This window comes from Eschrichtius robustus, chromosome X (genome assembly GCF_028021215.1).
Source record: "Eschrichtius robustus isolate mEscRob2 chromosome X, mEscRob2.pri, whole genome shotgun sequence".
Classification (NCBI taxonomy): domain Eukaryota; kingdom Metazoa; phylum Chordata; class Mammalia; order Artiodactyla; family Eschrichtiidae; genus Eschrichtius; species Eschrichtius robustus.
The window spans coordinates 20,650,860-20,668,404 of record NC_090845.1 but is presented as its reverse complement, the minus strand read 5'-3'; the positions used below and the strand labels follow the sequence as shown (position 1 = coordinate 20,668,404).

The window sequence follows — 17,545 nt, the reverse complement described above, 5'->3', positions numbered from 1 at the left end:
GTTTTTTCACAGCCAATGAGAAATGTCGCTTCATTTGCCATGTCAGTATCTGATTGCAAATGACATTTTAATTTTGCTAAAGGGATTGATGAGAAGTTGCCAAAGAAGAGGGGGAAGCTAACTGAATCCTTGGCCCACGAGAACTCTGCCATCAGGTTTGCTGGGCATGGCACCTTCAAAATCAGATGGACAGAGCAAGTGACATTATGTTATGACCACTATGGCTTTACGTTGACAATTATCTCTATCAGGAAGTTCCTGCAGCCTCCAAGAGAGAACATAGTGGGATTCTCACACTATCATTTTAAAACGTTCTCCTGAGTTCATAGCAAAGACAGGAAAAAGTTACCTTCTTATTTATGTCTCACTTGTTGCCTTCGAAGTTCTCGTACGTTTACCATATCCTTCTGTGTGATGTTCGCATCCCCTCAGTCCATCGGGTAGGGAAACCGAGGCCAGTGGACACTGTTCGTGCCCAACCCGTGCGCCCTCCCGTTCCCCGTGCTTGCGCTCACGGAAGTCTTCTTACTCCAAATACTGGTAGCCTGAGGGATTTCTCCAGCTGCAGGAATGTGCTTGGTCTTCCCTGGGAAGTGCTGGGGAGTAATGACTCGGGGGAGAGCCCTCAGTGAATCATACATAGGGTTTCTGGGTACACTGTGCAGCTTTCAGCCTCCTCACCCCTCAAGGAGACCTCTGAGGTCTCAAAGGTCCCCAGTGGGACTAAGCCACAGGTGCCCACAGCAGTAACCTGCTGATTAACATACCCTGAATCGTCTTCCTTCCCTGTTTCATGTCCTCACTCCCATGCTGGGGTCTCAAAGTACTTGTATCTAAATCCTTGTCTCAGGGTCTGCTTCTGGGGAAGCCCAACCTAAGGCACTGGAGCACAGAGATTAATATCTGCTAAACACCACGCAGCTACTTAACGGAGAACCAGGGCTGGAACCCAGGACTTTGGACTTCCGGCACATTTGCCAGATAAGGCTGCCTCTTGTGACCCAACACCACCTTATAGAACTGGCCCCAGGGCTTCTGGGCAAGAGGAGGATGCCGTAAATGAAACAGACTTGTTGGGCGGCTTCTCCTTGCCTTTTAGGAACCCAGTCACCACCACCAGAAGGAGGAAACAGAAGAACAAAGGGTAGTAATTACCTAGCATGATGAAAGGGACTCCCAGGAAGGTGGAATTGTATTTCCCACCAGTCAGATTGATGATCCCGGCCGCAGTGAGAGTGGCCAGGCTTATGGTCACCAGCCCGAGCAGGCCCAGCCAGGGTTTGCTGCGGACGCAGTCCTGCATAGAGCAGCAGAGGATGGCCATGGTGACCACCAGGATCAAGCTGGTGACCAGGTAACGTTCTGATACGCGGCTGGTCTTCTGGAAATCTTCCCTCAGTGAGGAGGACGTGTAAGGGTACATTTTGACTTTGCTGTTAGATTTCTGGAACAGTCGGACGGTGTCGCAGAAGCTGGACTCCCACCTCTCTGCCACCATGTCGTTGAGACTGTTGATTGACTGCAGGTAGTAGGTGAGCTGGACGGCCTCTGCGGATTTCACTCGGTCCTTGCTGTGCACGGTGACGCCTCCAAGCTGGTGCCCGTTGTAAACTGCCCTCCCGTCCTTTAAGTGAGTGATCGGGTACGTGATAGCAAAATTGGTCCGGTTGGTGGCGCGAGCATTCTTTAGCTCCTCCAGGACATGCACTATGTCGTCCACGATGCAAGTCTTATCGTTATTCAGGATACATATGTGAGCAAATGTGTAATTAAATCCAGGCCTTGGAACCTGGATCCTGGTCACAGCAGCATGCAACTATGGGGAAAAAAATGAGAGTCAGTGTTTATTACCAAAAATAAGACATTACTAAGTGACACTAGCTCTGTGGATTCAAACGTCTCTATTTTTTGTGGCGGAGGGGAAAGGGAGTCACTCATGCCATCTCATCTCTAAGCTAAAGAGTTCACATTAAATGTTATAACCTTACATCAGAAGTGGGTAGTAAGGATGTAAACCACAGATTTGACTAGTGGTCCTCACAGTGTGGTCCCTGGGCCAGCAGCATGGGCACAGCCTGGGAACTTGTCAGAAATGAACGTTCTCAGACCTGGCGAGTCACAGTCTCTGGGGTGTGGCCTAGGAATCTGGGTTTTCACAAGCCCTCCGGGGGATTCTGATATAGCTAAAGTTTGAGGAGCACCAGCATTATTGTGTGTTCTTTACGTGTGATTCAGTTGGTCTATAAATATCTGAAAATCTTATATTGGTCCACCCCAGTATAAGGTCTCCCCCTTGAAAATGTAAAAAGTGAACTAAGGTGCAATACCAAGTGCACAGATCCCCTGTAGGCCCATCCCTTGCTGCCGATTTGTAGGGCAGCTAAATGATTTCCCCATTCAATGTAGTCACTCTGTGACATAAAAGACAAGCGGTTCACCTTGAGGGCCCTTGTAGTCTCTGCTTCTGTGGGAAGGGAGCTGTAACTGCAGAGCTTGGCTGGGATACATGGCAATCATGCTCAGGGAACACAGTAGGATTTATTCTGCACACCTTGCCCTAAATCAGATTTGCTGTGCCCGGGTTCTGTATGCCTGTGATCCAAGTGCACATGGGAATACAGACACTCATTTAACAGCCCCGACTGCGTGCCAGGCACAGTTCTAGGCCCTTTATATGGAGTAAGTCATTTAATCCTTATAAGAAACTCTAAAGTAGGTACAAATACTAGCCGCATTTTACAGACGAGGGAGCTGAGACACAGAGAAGCCAAGTCACTTGCCCAAGGCCACACAGAGCTGGGCTCTACCAGGCAGTCTGGTTCCAGAACCTGTGCTCCTAGCCCCTCACCATACGCCTCTAGGTTGGCAATACCAGAAGCTAGATGAAGGTTCTTGCTAGCAACTAAATCCTGGTTTTGTGCTTTCACTGCCCCACCTCTAAAAAATTACAAGGGCTCAAGTTCAGATATGTAGGAGCGTGTGTAATCTACAGTCTAAGGTGAGAAAATAAGGCCTTCTCTCTGTGAAATGAGGCCATTAGTGGACATGTAGCTGAGTGTTAAACAAATGAGCACATCTAGGTCCGTGTCTGGCACTGAGAGGGCTCTCCCAAGAGCAGAGCTAGCCATTATTACATACCTGATGAACGAGGAACATTTCACACTTAAAGGGAATAAAAGCCTCATATCCAGAGTTGCCATACTGTTGCTGTGCCATTATAACTCATAACCTTCTGAGCGTCTCCATGACCCTGATAGATTTGCTCTTAAATCTGCTGTAGCTGGATTATTTGCTGAGACATTTTCCTGTGCATGCATGTGCCAGGGTGAGTGGGATACTTACTATGTTTTTTGAAAATGTCTGAGGGGCACCAGCTGCCAAAGTCCTTTAGTTAGCACAGAGCATGGGTTATTAATCCACATTCTCAGTGCCTCCTTCGTCACATCTCCTCATGGGCCCCAACCCTGAGGTTCAGGAGACACTTCATTGTATTACATTTGGCTGAAATATTTTGAGTCCTTTCCTTCATACACACACACACACACACACACACACACACACACACACACACACACACACACACACACACACACGAGTTGATGTCCCAGGGATACCTAGGAGACTGTTTTCACAAAACTCTAACCGTATGCTAAATTTTTGTTTTGATGCTTTGGGATTGATGAAGAGCAAAATGTCTTGAATGGTTCTAAACACTGAGAGTGTGTTTTCATCCATCCTTCTCTAAGCTTGGCCCAGTGAATTTTGATTAAAAGAACTCCTAACTACAAAAAAAATTCCAAAATATGAAAAGTTACTTTGGAGGAGAGAAGAACCAAGAGGAATTTAAAGACAAGAGAGAGTTAAAAGAAAGACTTTGGGGGAAAGATTCAGAATAGGCTAGAAAAGGAGTGGTATTGAAAGCATGCATATGTGTAATATTTAGTGCATTGTTTGTTCCCATGAACAGTCTAATAAATCTCCCTTAGAGTGATTACTAAATATGTCAAGAGAAAAAGATGGCCAAATAAGATGGTGCTAAGCCACAGGGCTGAACCCAGTTATAGCAAGGGGATATTTTCCATCCATTCTCCAAGGCGACCATGCCATGCTGGGTGGGGAGTTGTAAACTAGTCATCTGCCAACTCTGCCGATCTACTGCTGGGACCCCCTGGGACCACAGACCAAAGAAAGCAGACATGCTGTTAACCCCTGTACCACCAGCTCATAGGAGGGAGGCTTGGAAAATAAGAACCTTACTGAAGTTTGAGAGGGAAGATTTCTTAACTCTCAGTACCAGAACTGCTGTGAGATTCACCTGCTTTGAATTTCCGAAGGGAAATGTGTCACTGTTGCTTCTCAGTGGCAGGGAGATGCTGGGTGAAAAAGCAGCCAGAGAAGGGCTGTTGGCTGAGGCTACCCACCTGGCAGGGGGAGTCTACTGGGATTCTGCTGTGGGATAAGAGGTGAGAGGATAATGAGAGGTATGGGAAAGGAGAATGGAGACTCCCTCCTGGGACTTTTGGGATTACTCAGTTCTGATCTTTGGTTCTTATGCCTACACGTCAAGTACACACACAGTCTACTCTTGGCTCTCCACACTGCACACTGCGCGTGCTACTTGGACATCTACCTGTACAGGGTTTTAGAATACCTTGATTTACTTTCCTAAAGGAGCCCCACTCAGGACAGCAGAGGCATTAGTAGGTGATCTTAGATTACATTCACAGGGGAAAAGGGAAGCCAGAGATCAAAGCTATGCTTTTTTTTGGTTTATACTCACTTTAAATTTCTGCACTGAAAAAGAAAAGGAACGTGAAAACGATGACAAGTTAGTTTACAGTGACTTCATCTTTGCCTTTAAATTAATCTTTGCTCTTAGGGGCAGAAGGGGGAAAGAAAGATAGGAGAACATCATAGCATGATAGTGAGATGGTGACCAAGACACCTCAGTCCACGAAATGGACAATCTCAATCCCTGTAAGCTTATTATTGGTTAGAGACCCTCAGAAAAGAAAAGGAGAGGGAAATGACATAAAGTAATAGTCCTGACCCTTAATATAGTCTGAATCTGTCATGTGAATCAGCATATAATCCACGTTTCTATAACTATGTATAGATTTTGGATTATTCACTCAACACACATTCAATAAGTACTCATCAAATCTACTGTGTTGTCAAAATAGGCTAATTTCCCTGAATTTAGGGTGCTCACACTTACACATGGAAAATCACATAAGAGATCTGACGTCCAAAACAAAGGGACTATCCTAACAGTAGACAATGCCGAGCGCTCCAGTAAAGCCTAATCCAATGTCAGTCTTGATCACAATATGTTTATTATTATTGTATTTGCCGCCAAAGAGGCCAAACTGAATGTTAAATTGAGATTCATTCTAGGGCTCTGAACATACTGTTTAAATTGTTAGATTCTTTTCTCTCATCACCCTTCAGGCTAAGAATGATGACAGTAATAGTAACTAGTCTGCTAAGTACTCTCTATATAGTTTTCAAAATTTATTCAATACAAGACTCTATGGACATGGTTACATCATTATTCCCGTTTTATAGCTGGAGCAATTGAGGCCTAGAGAGTCTAGACCAGGGCAACTTTAGAACTTTTGGGGAAGAATGAAGAATTGTCAGCCCACCTGGTTCAAATGACCGGCCTTGATGTGACTGAACTGTGGGACGGCCACATTTGGGGATCTGGGGTCCATTAAGAGAGACCAGAAATAATCCAAACAGCCAAACTTCATCTTTAGGCAGCAACGGAACATGGCAATGTTAACAGGTAATGAAGGGGATGGGTTTTGAACTTACTGAATTTTCTTATTCTCCATCCAGCCTCTTGAGTTGCCAAATGAAACTTCTAAAACCGGCTTACCAAGAAAAAAGACCGGGGGGCATAATGGCATCCAGTAATAAGAAGTTTTGACTTCAAGTCTGGCTTTTGCTGCTTAGGTAGGAGTGTCGGAGACCCTAGGAATGTCACTCTGCCTCTTCATGTCTCAGATTTTTCAGTAAAAAAAGGAGATTGGTCTAGCTAATCTCCACGGACAATTTGGTTCTAACATGACATGATTCGAAGATGAGTGACACCCACAAAGTATACAATCAGATCCTCAGTGAGAGAAAGTTAACTTCATAAATATCAATTTGAGATTTGTTACAGCTGCTTGAAGTATGCTTTTCCAACACATTGAAGTTCTTTTTAGGTCAGTGACAGATTTGATAGTACATGAAACCCAGAAAGAAAACCACAGGATAGGGAAAATAGGTTTACTGGAAAAAAAAAAGATTCCCTTCTCTGAGTGATTTCCCGTGCTGGGGAGGCACTGGCTCTTATAATCCCCTTCTGCCAGAGCCTGGGACAAAGCCAGTGTGGGCTGCTGGTCACGACAGGCCAGAGTCTAATTTCCTCTCTGCCTCTCCTTGGCACACTCAGATCTTCCTCAGAAGACACAGCAGGGGCACCTTGTAGAGGAGAGTACAGAAGGGATCTGGGAGGAAGGAAGTGTCTGCTCCTGAGTGGTAATTAACATAGGAAAAATACCTGTGGGTTCAGAAGAGCTTTTACGATACCTTCCAGCTCTTTTTGTATTTGTTTCTTGTTGAAAAAGGGGAGAGAGAAGGCAGGAAGGCCATTCTGCCAGGCAGGGCAATTAACACCTCAAGCTGTCCCCCAGCAAGCTCAGCTGTGCCGGGAGGCTCAGAGGAGGTGGGTGGTCCCCAGGGGGGATCAGTCTGATGGCACCACCTTTATCAGCCGCCTTCCTTTCCTTATCTCACCTTCCTGCCCCCTCCTTCTGCCACTCCCAAATAAGCTGCACACGTGGAAACAGTTTAAAAGGGGAGCTTATTGGTTTGCCTTTCTAATCTATATCATTTGCCCCCAAGTATTACCTTCAAAGTGATGCTAAATCAAAATTGCTTTAAAATGCTTTCAAGGAATATCTGGTTTTCATCCCCGAATGAAGTGTTTTCTTCACTGAGTCCCTCCAAATTCCAGGCCTTGATCAGGGTCTATATTCTGCCACTGTAAGTGGGTAGGAACTGACTGGCAAGGTATCCTCACCCAGGACACAAGAAAGCACCTTGAAGTGGATGGATCTGGTCTCTGCAGTTCATCAATTACTCTAGCTCCCTCGGTGTTATGTTCTGTCTCTGCATGATCTCACTCTCACCCACTCTCTTTCCTCTTCTTTTAATAGAAGTGTATTACATCAGAACATCAGTCGCAAGTTGGGGATTGTTACTGTGATTCATTTGTAGTGCAGCCAAAAGCAAGTTAGTCATGCCTTAATAAGTGGACAGAAATATCATTCTGCCTTTGAAACATAACATGTTCGGAGGACCCCGAATTTAAGCTGTGGATATAGCTAAACAAGTGACTATCCACACGCTTCCTTTACACACAGGTGCCTGGTGTCATGCTGGCCTGCTCCAGTGACGAGAAAACCAAATGGTTACCTTTGTCAGTGCTGCAGTGCCAGTGCAGGTCTGGGAGAGCGGAATGTTTCTGTTTTTCTCCTTGCTTCACCAGGGGGTAAACACTGTTTTGCGGGTGCTGACACTAAAAGCCCCACATTATAATTCCCGAAACAGGTTGTTTGTCTTTGCAGCCTTGGCTGAAAAGACATTGCAGCTTTGGATTTGAAGTAAATGAATCTGCGATTTTCGAAACAAAATATAGTAATGACGAAGGAAAAGGCAATTGCAATATCTCATTGCAGCTTTTGCCTGATTCCACGTTGGTCTGGATGAGATAGAATGCAATGAACCACAGGTTCAATACTCTCTTTTTTCCCGTAGTCTGGGAGAAAATTTGACTTGCTCTTGATTACCAAAAAAAAAAAAAAAAAAAAAAAAAATCCTTGATATGAAGACTCCTGGAAATCTGTCAAGTTAAACTTTCTGATTAGAGTGGTTATTTTTGAATCCTGCTGTCCTCACTTGACTTTCATGGTCAAGCTTAAACTCTGCTTGAGCAAGTTTGTGGGTCATGAGTTTTGCTAGGTAACTAAGAGAACAGGATGCTCTCAGAAATGGGAGAATATTAAAGCTGACTGGCTAAGAGGCAAAGAGAAGTCCCAAGGAGCCGAATGCCTGGGGAACTGGCGACAACCGTTTTAAGATTTGGTCAGGAGACCACAAATAACTATGCAAGGGGACAGAAAAAATTAAAAAAGGATACCAAGGACGTCTAGGTCTGGAGAACAACTGTGAACCTAAGTGGGAAAAGCACTGGATCAGGAGTCAGAAGACTTCAATTTGAGTCCTTGTTCTGGGTCTTGCTGGCCACATGAGTTAGAGAAAAATGAAGAATGAACTTTTGAAAACACATACCATGCCACTTCCCTGCCCTAAAGTCTCCAGTGGTTCCTTATCGTGCTGAGAGCAAAAACCCAAGTCCTGACTGTAGCCAACAAGATGATCCATTGCCCTTGGCACTTTCTACGGGTTCATATCTCACCGGGCCCTAGTCACACTTGCCCGTCTTTGTCATGGTTCTGCCTGGAATGTCTTTCCTTCAGATAGCCTTACTTCCTTCACTTCCCTGCTCAAATGTAATCATCTTCCCTGACTCCACCCCCAAGTTAAAAAATAGCATCCCTTGTCATCACCATCATCTTGGCTTGTTTTAAGTTTTTCATGGCACCAATTACGATATGGCATTACATTATATGCAATATATACGTATTTGTTTCTTTATTCTGCTGTCCCCACTAGAATATGTGTTTTACCACGCTGGAGTGTTTGTCTCTTTGGTCTACTTCTATATCTCCATTACTTAGTTCCTGAAACATATACTCAATAGTTATGGAGTAAACACATGACTATAATAATCTTGTGAGTGAATGGATTTTAGTCTGTCTCATGGGCATGATGAGGGCCAATGAGGTGACAGATGTGCATGCATACTGTAGACTCTAGAGGGCTACACAAATGTAGTTCTTATTCAGCAGGGAAGCATGGAGTGGTTAGTATCTTCCAGCTGTCCAGACACAACCCTACAATTGATTCCTGATTCTCCTGGAGCCCGTGATCTTTCCCACGATTTGGCAACATCTTGTGCTGTAGTGGGAGGGACATGGGTTATGAGGTCAGAATGCCACCAGTTCAAATCCCGCTGCTTAGTGCTAGCTTTCAGGGCGTAGATAGCTGCCCCTATCTCCTTACCACTTCAGTGCACATCAGCCCTATTTCCAGCCTGATGTGGAAATAATGAAGCATTAGCGTACTATCTCAATCCCAAGCAGCCTGGATCGATGACTAAAAACAGTTTGTGTATAAATAGCCCAGCTCCCTTGTCCCCAAGGTGGGCTGACTCTGCGACATGTGTTCCTCATTGGCTCCTGGAGTTGCCCAGAGGGATTAGGCTTCAGTTGCCCACAGAGTAACCGGCTTGACAATGTCCCCATAACTTACTTCTTCCCTTCCCCGTCTCATGTTGCCATTCTCTTACCAGTGCTTCCTGGGGTTGTCTTCCAAATATACTACTTGCATCAGTTCCTTGACTCTGCGTCAACTTTAGGGGGAACCCAAACTAAGACAGTTACTTCAGGCATTTAATTCAGTTTCATTATCTGTAAAATGGGGATAAACCTGACCTCATAGGGTCATTATGAAGATCAAGTGTGATAACATAAAAAAAGGTGTGTGGTCTGGCATTTAATATTGGGTTAAACCATATGAAATTTCCACTTCTATAGGTAAAAGAGTGGTTCAGTATTGGCAATTTTATGTGGATCCCCTAACTGACCTTCAGCAAGGGTCTGTTCTTTCCCCTTTTAGCCCCTCCTCCTTTCCAAGAGTCCTGCCAGAACTCCCCTGGGGGGAGGGGGTCACAGACAATTTTATTTGGTTTCCAAGGACCAGTTTGGTGGTACCAGGACAGGCTTTTAGGAAAAAGACAACAGTTTGGGGCTAGAATATCCACTCATCCCCTTTTCCACGAGCAAAACTGAGACTTGCAGATACTGTGGCCACGAGTCCCTGCATGCAACTGGAATGCACACTTTTAGCAGTCTTCAGCTTAAGGGAAAAAAAATGCCATATAACCCACATCACTGAACTATTTGGAACTGCAAATAATTGATAACAATATTAAACCTACAAAATTATGAACAAGCGTCTTCATCAGATGAGATCTTTGGCAATTTTTTTTCCTTCAAAGGATTCACTAAGTTTGTAATGGGCACTGAGCAAGGAAAAAGTTCCGCCTGATGACATGGCGGCGGCACTCCTGAGTGGTGGACCGTGAGCTTTATAAGAGCGAGTACTTGATTTAATTCATAAAAGAGTGTGTTACCTGATAGTGTATTTTTTTCCTGGAAATTGTTTTTTTTCTGTTTCCCAAACTACTGACCTTACAGAGCTACTGACCTTAAAAATCACAGGAGTGTCTCAGCTGCTGCCCTCCTTTTCCAGATCGGAAAAGCAGTCTTACAGAGCAAATGGTCAAGGCCATGATAGTTTCTGTGATTCAGCTTGCTAGGGCCTTGACCTTTCTGGGAGGTGCCATTGTTGGTGGCCTCATGTGGCGTGGAGAAGACAGGCTGCCTGGACTCAACTGCCAGCTGTGGCTCTTAGTAGATATGTGATCCTGAACACTAAGCTGTTACTTAATAGCTCTGTGCCTCAGCTTCCTCATCAGTAAAATGGGGTCAATCATAGTACCTATCCCCTTAGGATTGTTGGAGGATAAGTGAGAAATTGAATGGAAACTGCTCGATATAGTCTCTGACACACAAGTGCTACCCAGTAAAGGTCTGTTAGCAAAAAAACCAAAACGAACAAACAGAAAGCCCCCTTTCTATCCTCTGTTTTGCCTTGTCCCCCTTAATTTTTTTCTTTTACCCATAGAACTTCCTCAGTGTTTCTTGAAAAGTATCTTCAATGAAATGTAAAGGTGACAGATTTTTGCTCACATCTTTACTAGAGACTAAAGGGTAAATGGGGTTAATAGCGTGCATCAATACACATAATTGAAGAGAAGAGCTGGACTGTATGTGTTTACAAGTTGCACTCCCTAATTCCAGGATAAGCTCCCAGCCTGAAACCATTCCGCCTTTTTCAGGTTAGCTGCCCAATTAGATTACCGTGCACATCCGACTAGGAAGGGGACTGTGGTGTGGGCGGAAGAAGGAAACTAAAAGGTGTTAACTGCCTATGAAGGGTTGGGCTTTGTGCAGAGAATGCTGCATCTATCATCTCATTCAATCCTCACAGCAATTCAGAGAGGTCGATGTTACATTGCATTTACAGGTGAGGAAACGGAGCCTCAAGGAACTTAACTTGCCCACGGTCACAAATTTAGTAAGTGGATCAGCCCAGATTTAAATCTTGGGCTCATAAGATTGTCTCCCAATGGGGGTTTTTTGGCACAGTAAAGACTTTACCCCTTCATCTCTGTGCTTTGGCCATCTGGATATTGATAAACTTGTTTTGGGGTGTTAGGCTTAAGCATGGTCAAGCCACAGAATGACATGGTTAGGGGCGGTTATGAATTAAAAGTGGTGATGACGTAGCAAAATCAAGGGGTCAAACGTGACAAAGCAGCCTAGGGGAAGCAGCAAGACTCTGACCTGTACTGAACAGTGAGACCCAGCAAATGCCAGATATCTATGATAGAGACCTCAGAGAGAAGCTACAATCTCATTACTAGTGACAAGCACATGCCACTAGCTGGAGATGCGGAAAACAGATGTATGAGGACAAGCCTTTCATCGGTCCAGGTAGCATCCTTTGCATCTTGTATGTTTTCTATGTGACTCTCCCCCCACCCCCTATACACACACGCAGAAGGAAAAAGAAAAAAATACGTTATAGAATATATTTGTGAAAAGGGCTGGCAATTTGGGGATTTATTGCAAAACATCAGATTTAAGTTGGGGCTGTACAGGATTTGGGTATCACTCCTCCACAAAGGCAGTTGAACATTAGAATATAAATGCTCCATGAGGGCAGGGACTCTGTTTCACTCCATCCTGTATGGTACATAGAGGAAGCCCAACAAAGCCGTGCTGACTGAACCTTCCGTGTTTGTTCCTTCTTGCTGATTTATATTTTCTCTGGTGACATTGAATGATACTTCATTTGTACCCAAAGGCTACTGTTCTACCTGCATATCATTTCCATCTTAAATAAACAGATGACATTGAATTTAGTCCTGTCACTTACACACTGCAGACAAATGGCTGACCTCATTAGACAAATGGATATGGTTAGAATATAATCTAAAAAATGTAAGAGCAGAGAAACAATTTAGGTAGGAGATTAGGTACTGAAATAATTATGTGTTATGCTTAATTATGGAGTAGTTTGAATTTTTTCTAGTGTTTTTGTTTGTTGGAGGGGAAAAGTTTTTTTAAATACAGAAAAGTTTAGAGACTAACATAAAAACTCCCATGTACCTATATCCAGTGTCATGTCTGTTTGAAGATTCTGGCCCTGATGTTAATGCTGTCCGTGTAGGTGACCATATAATTTATCATGCAAACTGGAACACTTTTGAGAGTGCAAGAGGGCACTAGTAATTTCACAGGAATACCAGGCATAGAGTGGGACCATCATAAGCAAAGCATAGAGTGGGACCATCATAAGCAAAGCAGGATGTTCTCCCTATCTATGGGGGTCTCAGAGGAGGTAAGCACTGATGTGACTTCATCCATTTATGCCTCACAATGGGCATGAGATGCCAGTCCTTTGGTTTGCAGACCCATCACTGCTGATGGAACCTAGACTATTGCAGGTGATGCTGTCCTGTCATCAGACAGGCCTCTGGGAAAGGAATCTGGAGAAACTCCTTCCGTCTCTAACTACTTCCAACCACACCTACCTTCCCACCGTTGCACCTTCCTTCCATGTCAAGGCTCTGATGTTTTGCAAGATTCAGCTCTCACATAGCCTAGTTCTGTTCACTCCTGCAGAGGTGGAGTGCATCCATAGTACCCTTAGAACATTCCATCCTCCTGCCCTGAGCACACTGGCCTTGCTGGAATTGACAGGTAGCTTCCCCTTGGTTGTCTTACTGACATGTGGCTTCGTCCAGCCAGGAGCCGAGGTTGCTTTCCATGTCCAAAGGTGTCACTCTGGGTGATTCTATCTTGCTTTAAGGCCGACAGTGGCGCTCAGACTTGGCTGATGAAATTTTTCAAGGCTCGCAGATGTGAAGTCTGTGATGGGTCTCAGGCAGGTGGGAGGCCAGAGCATTGTTGCTTCGTTAGGAGTTAGAGGTCATACAGAGAAAGTCTTAGGCATTTCATCACCAGTTAAAGCAGTGAACCATCTACTCAACATGTACTAGGTGTCTACACTATGCTGGGCATTAATATAAGCCCTGGGGAGATAAAGAATATTGACATAGTTTTACCCTCAATAAACTTAGAGTATTGTAGAGGGACTTTAGGCAGATTGTCAGAATTGGTTAGCACAGGCGAACCACAGAGTGAAGTAAAGTGCTAAAGTTCTATAATAGGAGTAAAGGGGGGGTACAGGGAGTCTAGTATGTTGGTGTGTGTGTGTGTGTGTGTAGCAGTGGGGGGTACAATGAAATACAAAGTTGGAGAGGAGACGGGACAGATGAGGGAGGATTTTCATATTCAACAAATATGTATTAGTAACTATTAGTAAATCTTACATCAAGCCATGTGAACAAGATAGGTATGGCTCTGCCCTCACAGAGCGTTCAAACTATGGGAGATACAGACAGGCAAAGAGGCAATTACAAAATCTGCATGGAGTTCTAAGATGGGAGAAATACTGGATATTAAGGGAAGGGCACCTACACCAACCTTGCTGGCACCAGGGAAGTCTTCTTCTTGAGGAAGTGACTTCTAAATTAGCACCTGAAGAATGAGAAGAAATTAACCACAGGCAGAGGCTTGGCATGGGTTATGGAACTGGTGGGGAGAGTATATCAGGTGGAGGCTACAGCATGGGCAAACTCGAGGCACAGAACAGATGTCGGGGAAAAGGACGTGATTCAGGCTGGTCCGGGAACTGAGAGGAAAGCTAAAGAGGCAAGCAAGGTCCAAACCACACGAAGCCTTGTCTGCTGAACCTGGGAGACAGGCTTTGTCCTGTCGGCACTTGGGAGCCAATGAAGGGTTTCAAACAGAGAATGAGGTGACCAGAACTGTGTCTTAGGAAGACCACTCTGTCTGCAACATGGTAGCTGGAATGGGAAAACTGGAGAGTGGAGGTGGGGAACTGGACTAAAATATCAATGCAGTAACTAGGTCATTGGTGAAATGAAGATCTGAACCATAGTGAGTAGTCATACTGGCTTGAAGGAGGCAGAAGGTTGATGTCTCTACCTTTTTACAGATCTGGACAGCTTAGCCCAGGGAGTAAGTCACGTAGCAGAAGCCGATGACATCTTTTAAATCTGCAGTACTGATTAAACACTTGAACTGCATTTCTTACGTTTGGGTCTTAATGTGTCGTCTATCAACTGCATGTTTATAGATGTGCAGGTCTAGCCGATGTGTGGCCTTTCACTTTTCTGTGTGTATGATTGTAAAGTGCAGTCATAGACCATACAAGTGCAGAAGTTCTTGGCCAGTTGCTTCAAGTTCCTCTGTAGCAGATGTGGTTGGCACCCTGTTCATATCCTCCAGCCCTTAGCTCTTGAGAACATACCTACCTAACCTTGAATTCCAGTACCCACCCCTCTTTGTCAGAGAGCCCACTTTGCCATCTGCTTGGCAGGCCAAAAGTTCTGGGGAATTAACATCCCCTGGGAGCAGACCTCAAGCAATGACAGATGGGAGTTGGCATAGAAATACCCAGCTCCCTCCCCATGGGTGGGATTACTCATGGGTGAGTGTGTTTTAAACTGGTTCCCAGAGCTTCCCCAGTGGGTTGTGCTCTGGTTGCCCACAGCCTTGGTCTGCTTGATCACATACCCTTTGAGGCTCCTTCCCCTTTGTCTCACTGCCCTGCATCCCTTCTGGTTGCCCTTCAACTCCCAAATAAACTACCTTTACTTGATTTCTTATTTTAAGGTCTGCTTCTGGGGAAACCCAAACTAAGATGTCTAACAACGCTCAAAGCCTCTGGAATTAGAGTTTCCTAGTATCCTCAAAATACTAAACCATTCTAAAACCAACCCCCCAGTTTCTTGTGTATTCAAATAATGGTTATGTCAAAACTCAACCCTTAGGGAGTAAATTTATGATCTTTTGAGCTTCTCTTCATATTGTCTTTTGATGGTGGACACATTTCTTTGATGTTGCCAACTTGCATGCAGTAGGTACGCAGCAAATATTTCTCAAGTGGCTCTGATACGTTCATGAATGTAAATGTCCAGATGCTACCAACAGCACTTCTCCCTCATTTGGGGCATAGTCCATTCTCTTCATTAAGGTTTATAGCTAACCACATGTTGGGTCCAGGGTATACTCGTGACAAGAATGCACGGTAATCCCTCAAGAAAGGATTAGGCCTACGTCCTGCCAGGAATGAACTGTGAGATTACATGACCTCTCATCTTTCTTGCTGATGGTAAAGGAAGCAGGCATTTCTTTGGCTTTTCTTCATTTGAAAAAAAAAAAAAAAAAAACCACTCAGAGACACAGTCAGCAGCCTCTTTGCATGCTTCTGGAACATCTCAGCAGGTAGGGTCTCAGGCTTCAGTGTTCTCTGTTGACAGCAAGTGCTGGAATATCGCCAATGTTGGATGAGAGTCCCTATCTTTACATTTCTGGATTTCTGCTGTTATGGTGGTAGGTGTGTGGGAGAGACAGCTGATGTGTTCACTGGATTCCTTCCCAGGCAGTGATGTGCCCAGGGAGCATGTGCTGCCAGTACAGGTGTTGCAAGTCTCCATGATGGTGGTGTGTCAGATGTCAGTAAAACTGAGCTGATTTGTCTGCCAAGATTCAGACGGCTTTTCTTCATGTCGGTACTCACCACTGTTGGATGCTCTGCTGGGATGGTGGTCTAACGCTTCCGCCTTATTAACAGGGTCACTGAATAGAATGTGTATGTGTGTACAGTGTTCATTATTGAGGTATAACGTGTATATAGGAAAGTGCACAAATCTTAAGTGTACAGCTCAATGAATTTTATATGTACGTACCTATATAAACATTGCCTGGATCAAGACACAGAACATCTACTGCACCCAGAAGGCCCCCTTGTGTCCTTTCTGGTCAATACCCCTACAACCCCCAGGGGAAGGTTATTCTGACTTCTATCAACATTGATTAGCTTTGCTTATTCTTGAGTTTGCAATAAATGGAATCATGCAGTATGTATAGCTGACCCTTGAACAACACAGGTTTGAACTGTGTGGGTCCACTTACATTCGGGTTTTTTTCAGTAAGTATATTCTACAGTATTACATGATCTGTGGTTGGTTGAATCTGTGGATGTAGAACCACGAATCTGGGGTCCAAACTGTAAAGTTATATATGGATTTTCAATCGTGCAGAGGGTCGGCATCCCTAACCCCTGTGTTGTTCAAAGTCAGCTGTACTCTTCTGTGTCTGCCTTCTTTTACTCAGCCCGTGGCCTCTGAGGTTCATCCCTGTTGTGTTTATCTATAGCTTGTATTTTAATTCTTGCTGCATAGTATTTCATTGCATGAACATACCACAGTGTATTCTTTCGTTCTCTTATCGGTGGTCCTTTTGGGTTGTTATCAATAAAACCGCGATGGGCATTCTTGTACAAGTCCTTTTGTGGACATCTGTACTCATTTCTCTCAGGTATATGCAGTGGTGTGTTGGTAAATGTGTAACAGTAAGTTCTCTAACAAAAATAGCTCTGACTTGGCCGATTTCAAGCTACCAAGGGGATGTGGGTTAGGAAGAGATGTGCCCAATCAGCTTTCAGGAGCCACTGGGAGCCAGTCTCAGCATACCACTGGGTACAGAGACCAGGGGTGGAATTTCAGAACCAGAGAGTAGGCATATATTTGGTTTAAGTTTTCCAAAGTGATTGTACAATTTTACATTCCCGCCATCAATGTGTGAGGGTTCCAGTTGCCCCATATCCTCAGCAACACTTGGTATTATCAGTCTTTAAAATTTTTACCATTCTGGTGGGTGTGTACTGGTACCTCATCTTGGTTTAATGTGCATTTCCATGATGCCTGAAGCTTAGCACCTTTGCATATGCTCGTTAGCCATCTGGCTATCCTCTTTTACAAAGTGCCTGTCCAAGCTGTTTGTCCCTTTGGTTATTGGGTTGTTGGGTCTTTTCTTTATTGATTTTTAAGAGAATATGTAAGTTCAAGACAAGTGGGGCTGGCTTGTAAAGAAAGCCAAAAAGAAGAGCTCCAGAGGCAGCCTGGCATGCTGAAAAGAGCCTGACATTGGGGTCACACAGACTTGTGATCATATCCAACCAAACTGGTGACTACCTGATAACGTTGAGCATATCCCCTTCCTGAGCTTCAGTTTCCACATCATCAAAATGGGCTTGCTATCTAGAGTGCTGTTGGTTTCTGAATAGGTCAATGTAGATGGAATGCCTGGCAGAGGAACACATCACAGGTTCTTAGTAAATGTTGGAGCCTCTCCCCATCTCAGTG

General features: G+C 44.5%; 1 protein-coding gene across 1 annotated transcript in view; it reads right to left on the bottom strand.

Moving 5' to 3' along the window:
* The window catches only part of PTCHD1 (patched domain containing 1), a 49,850-nt gene that overhangs the window by 11,761 nt on the left and 20,544 nt on the right, over positions 1-17,545 (bottom strand). Inside the window, exon 2 of the mRNA XM_068533525.1 lies at positions 1,156-1,816. Coding sequence (XP_068389626.1) covers positions 1,156-1,816 — 661 coding nt within the window. The remainder of the gene's footprint in view (positions 1-1,155; positions 1,817-17,545) is intronic.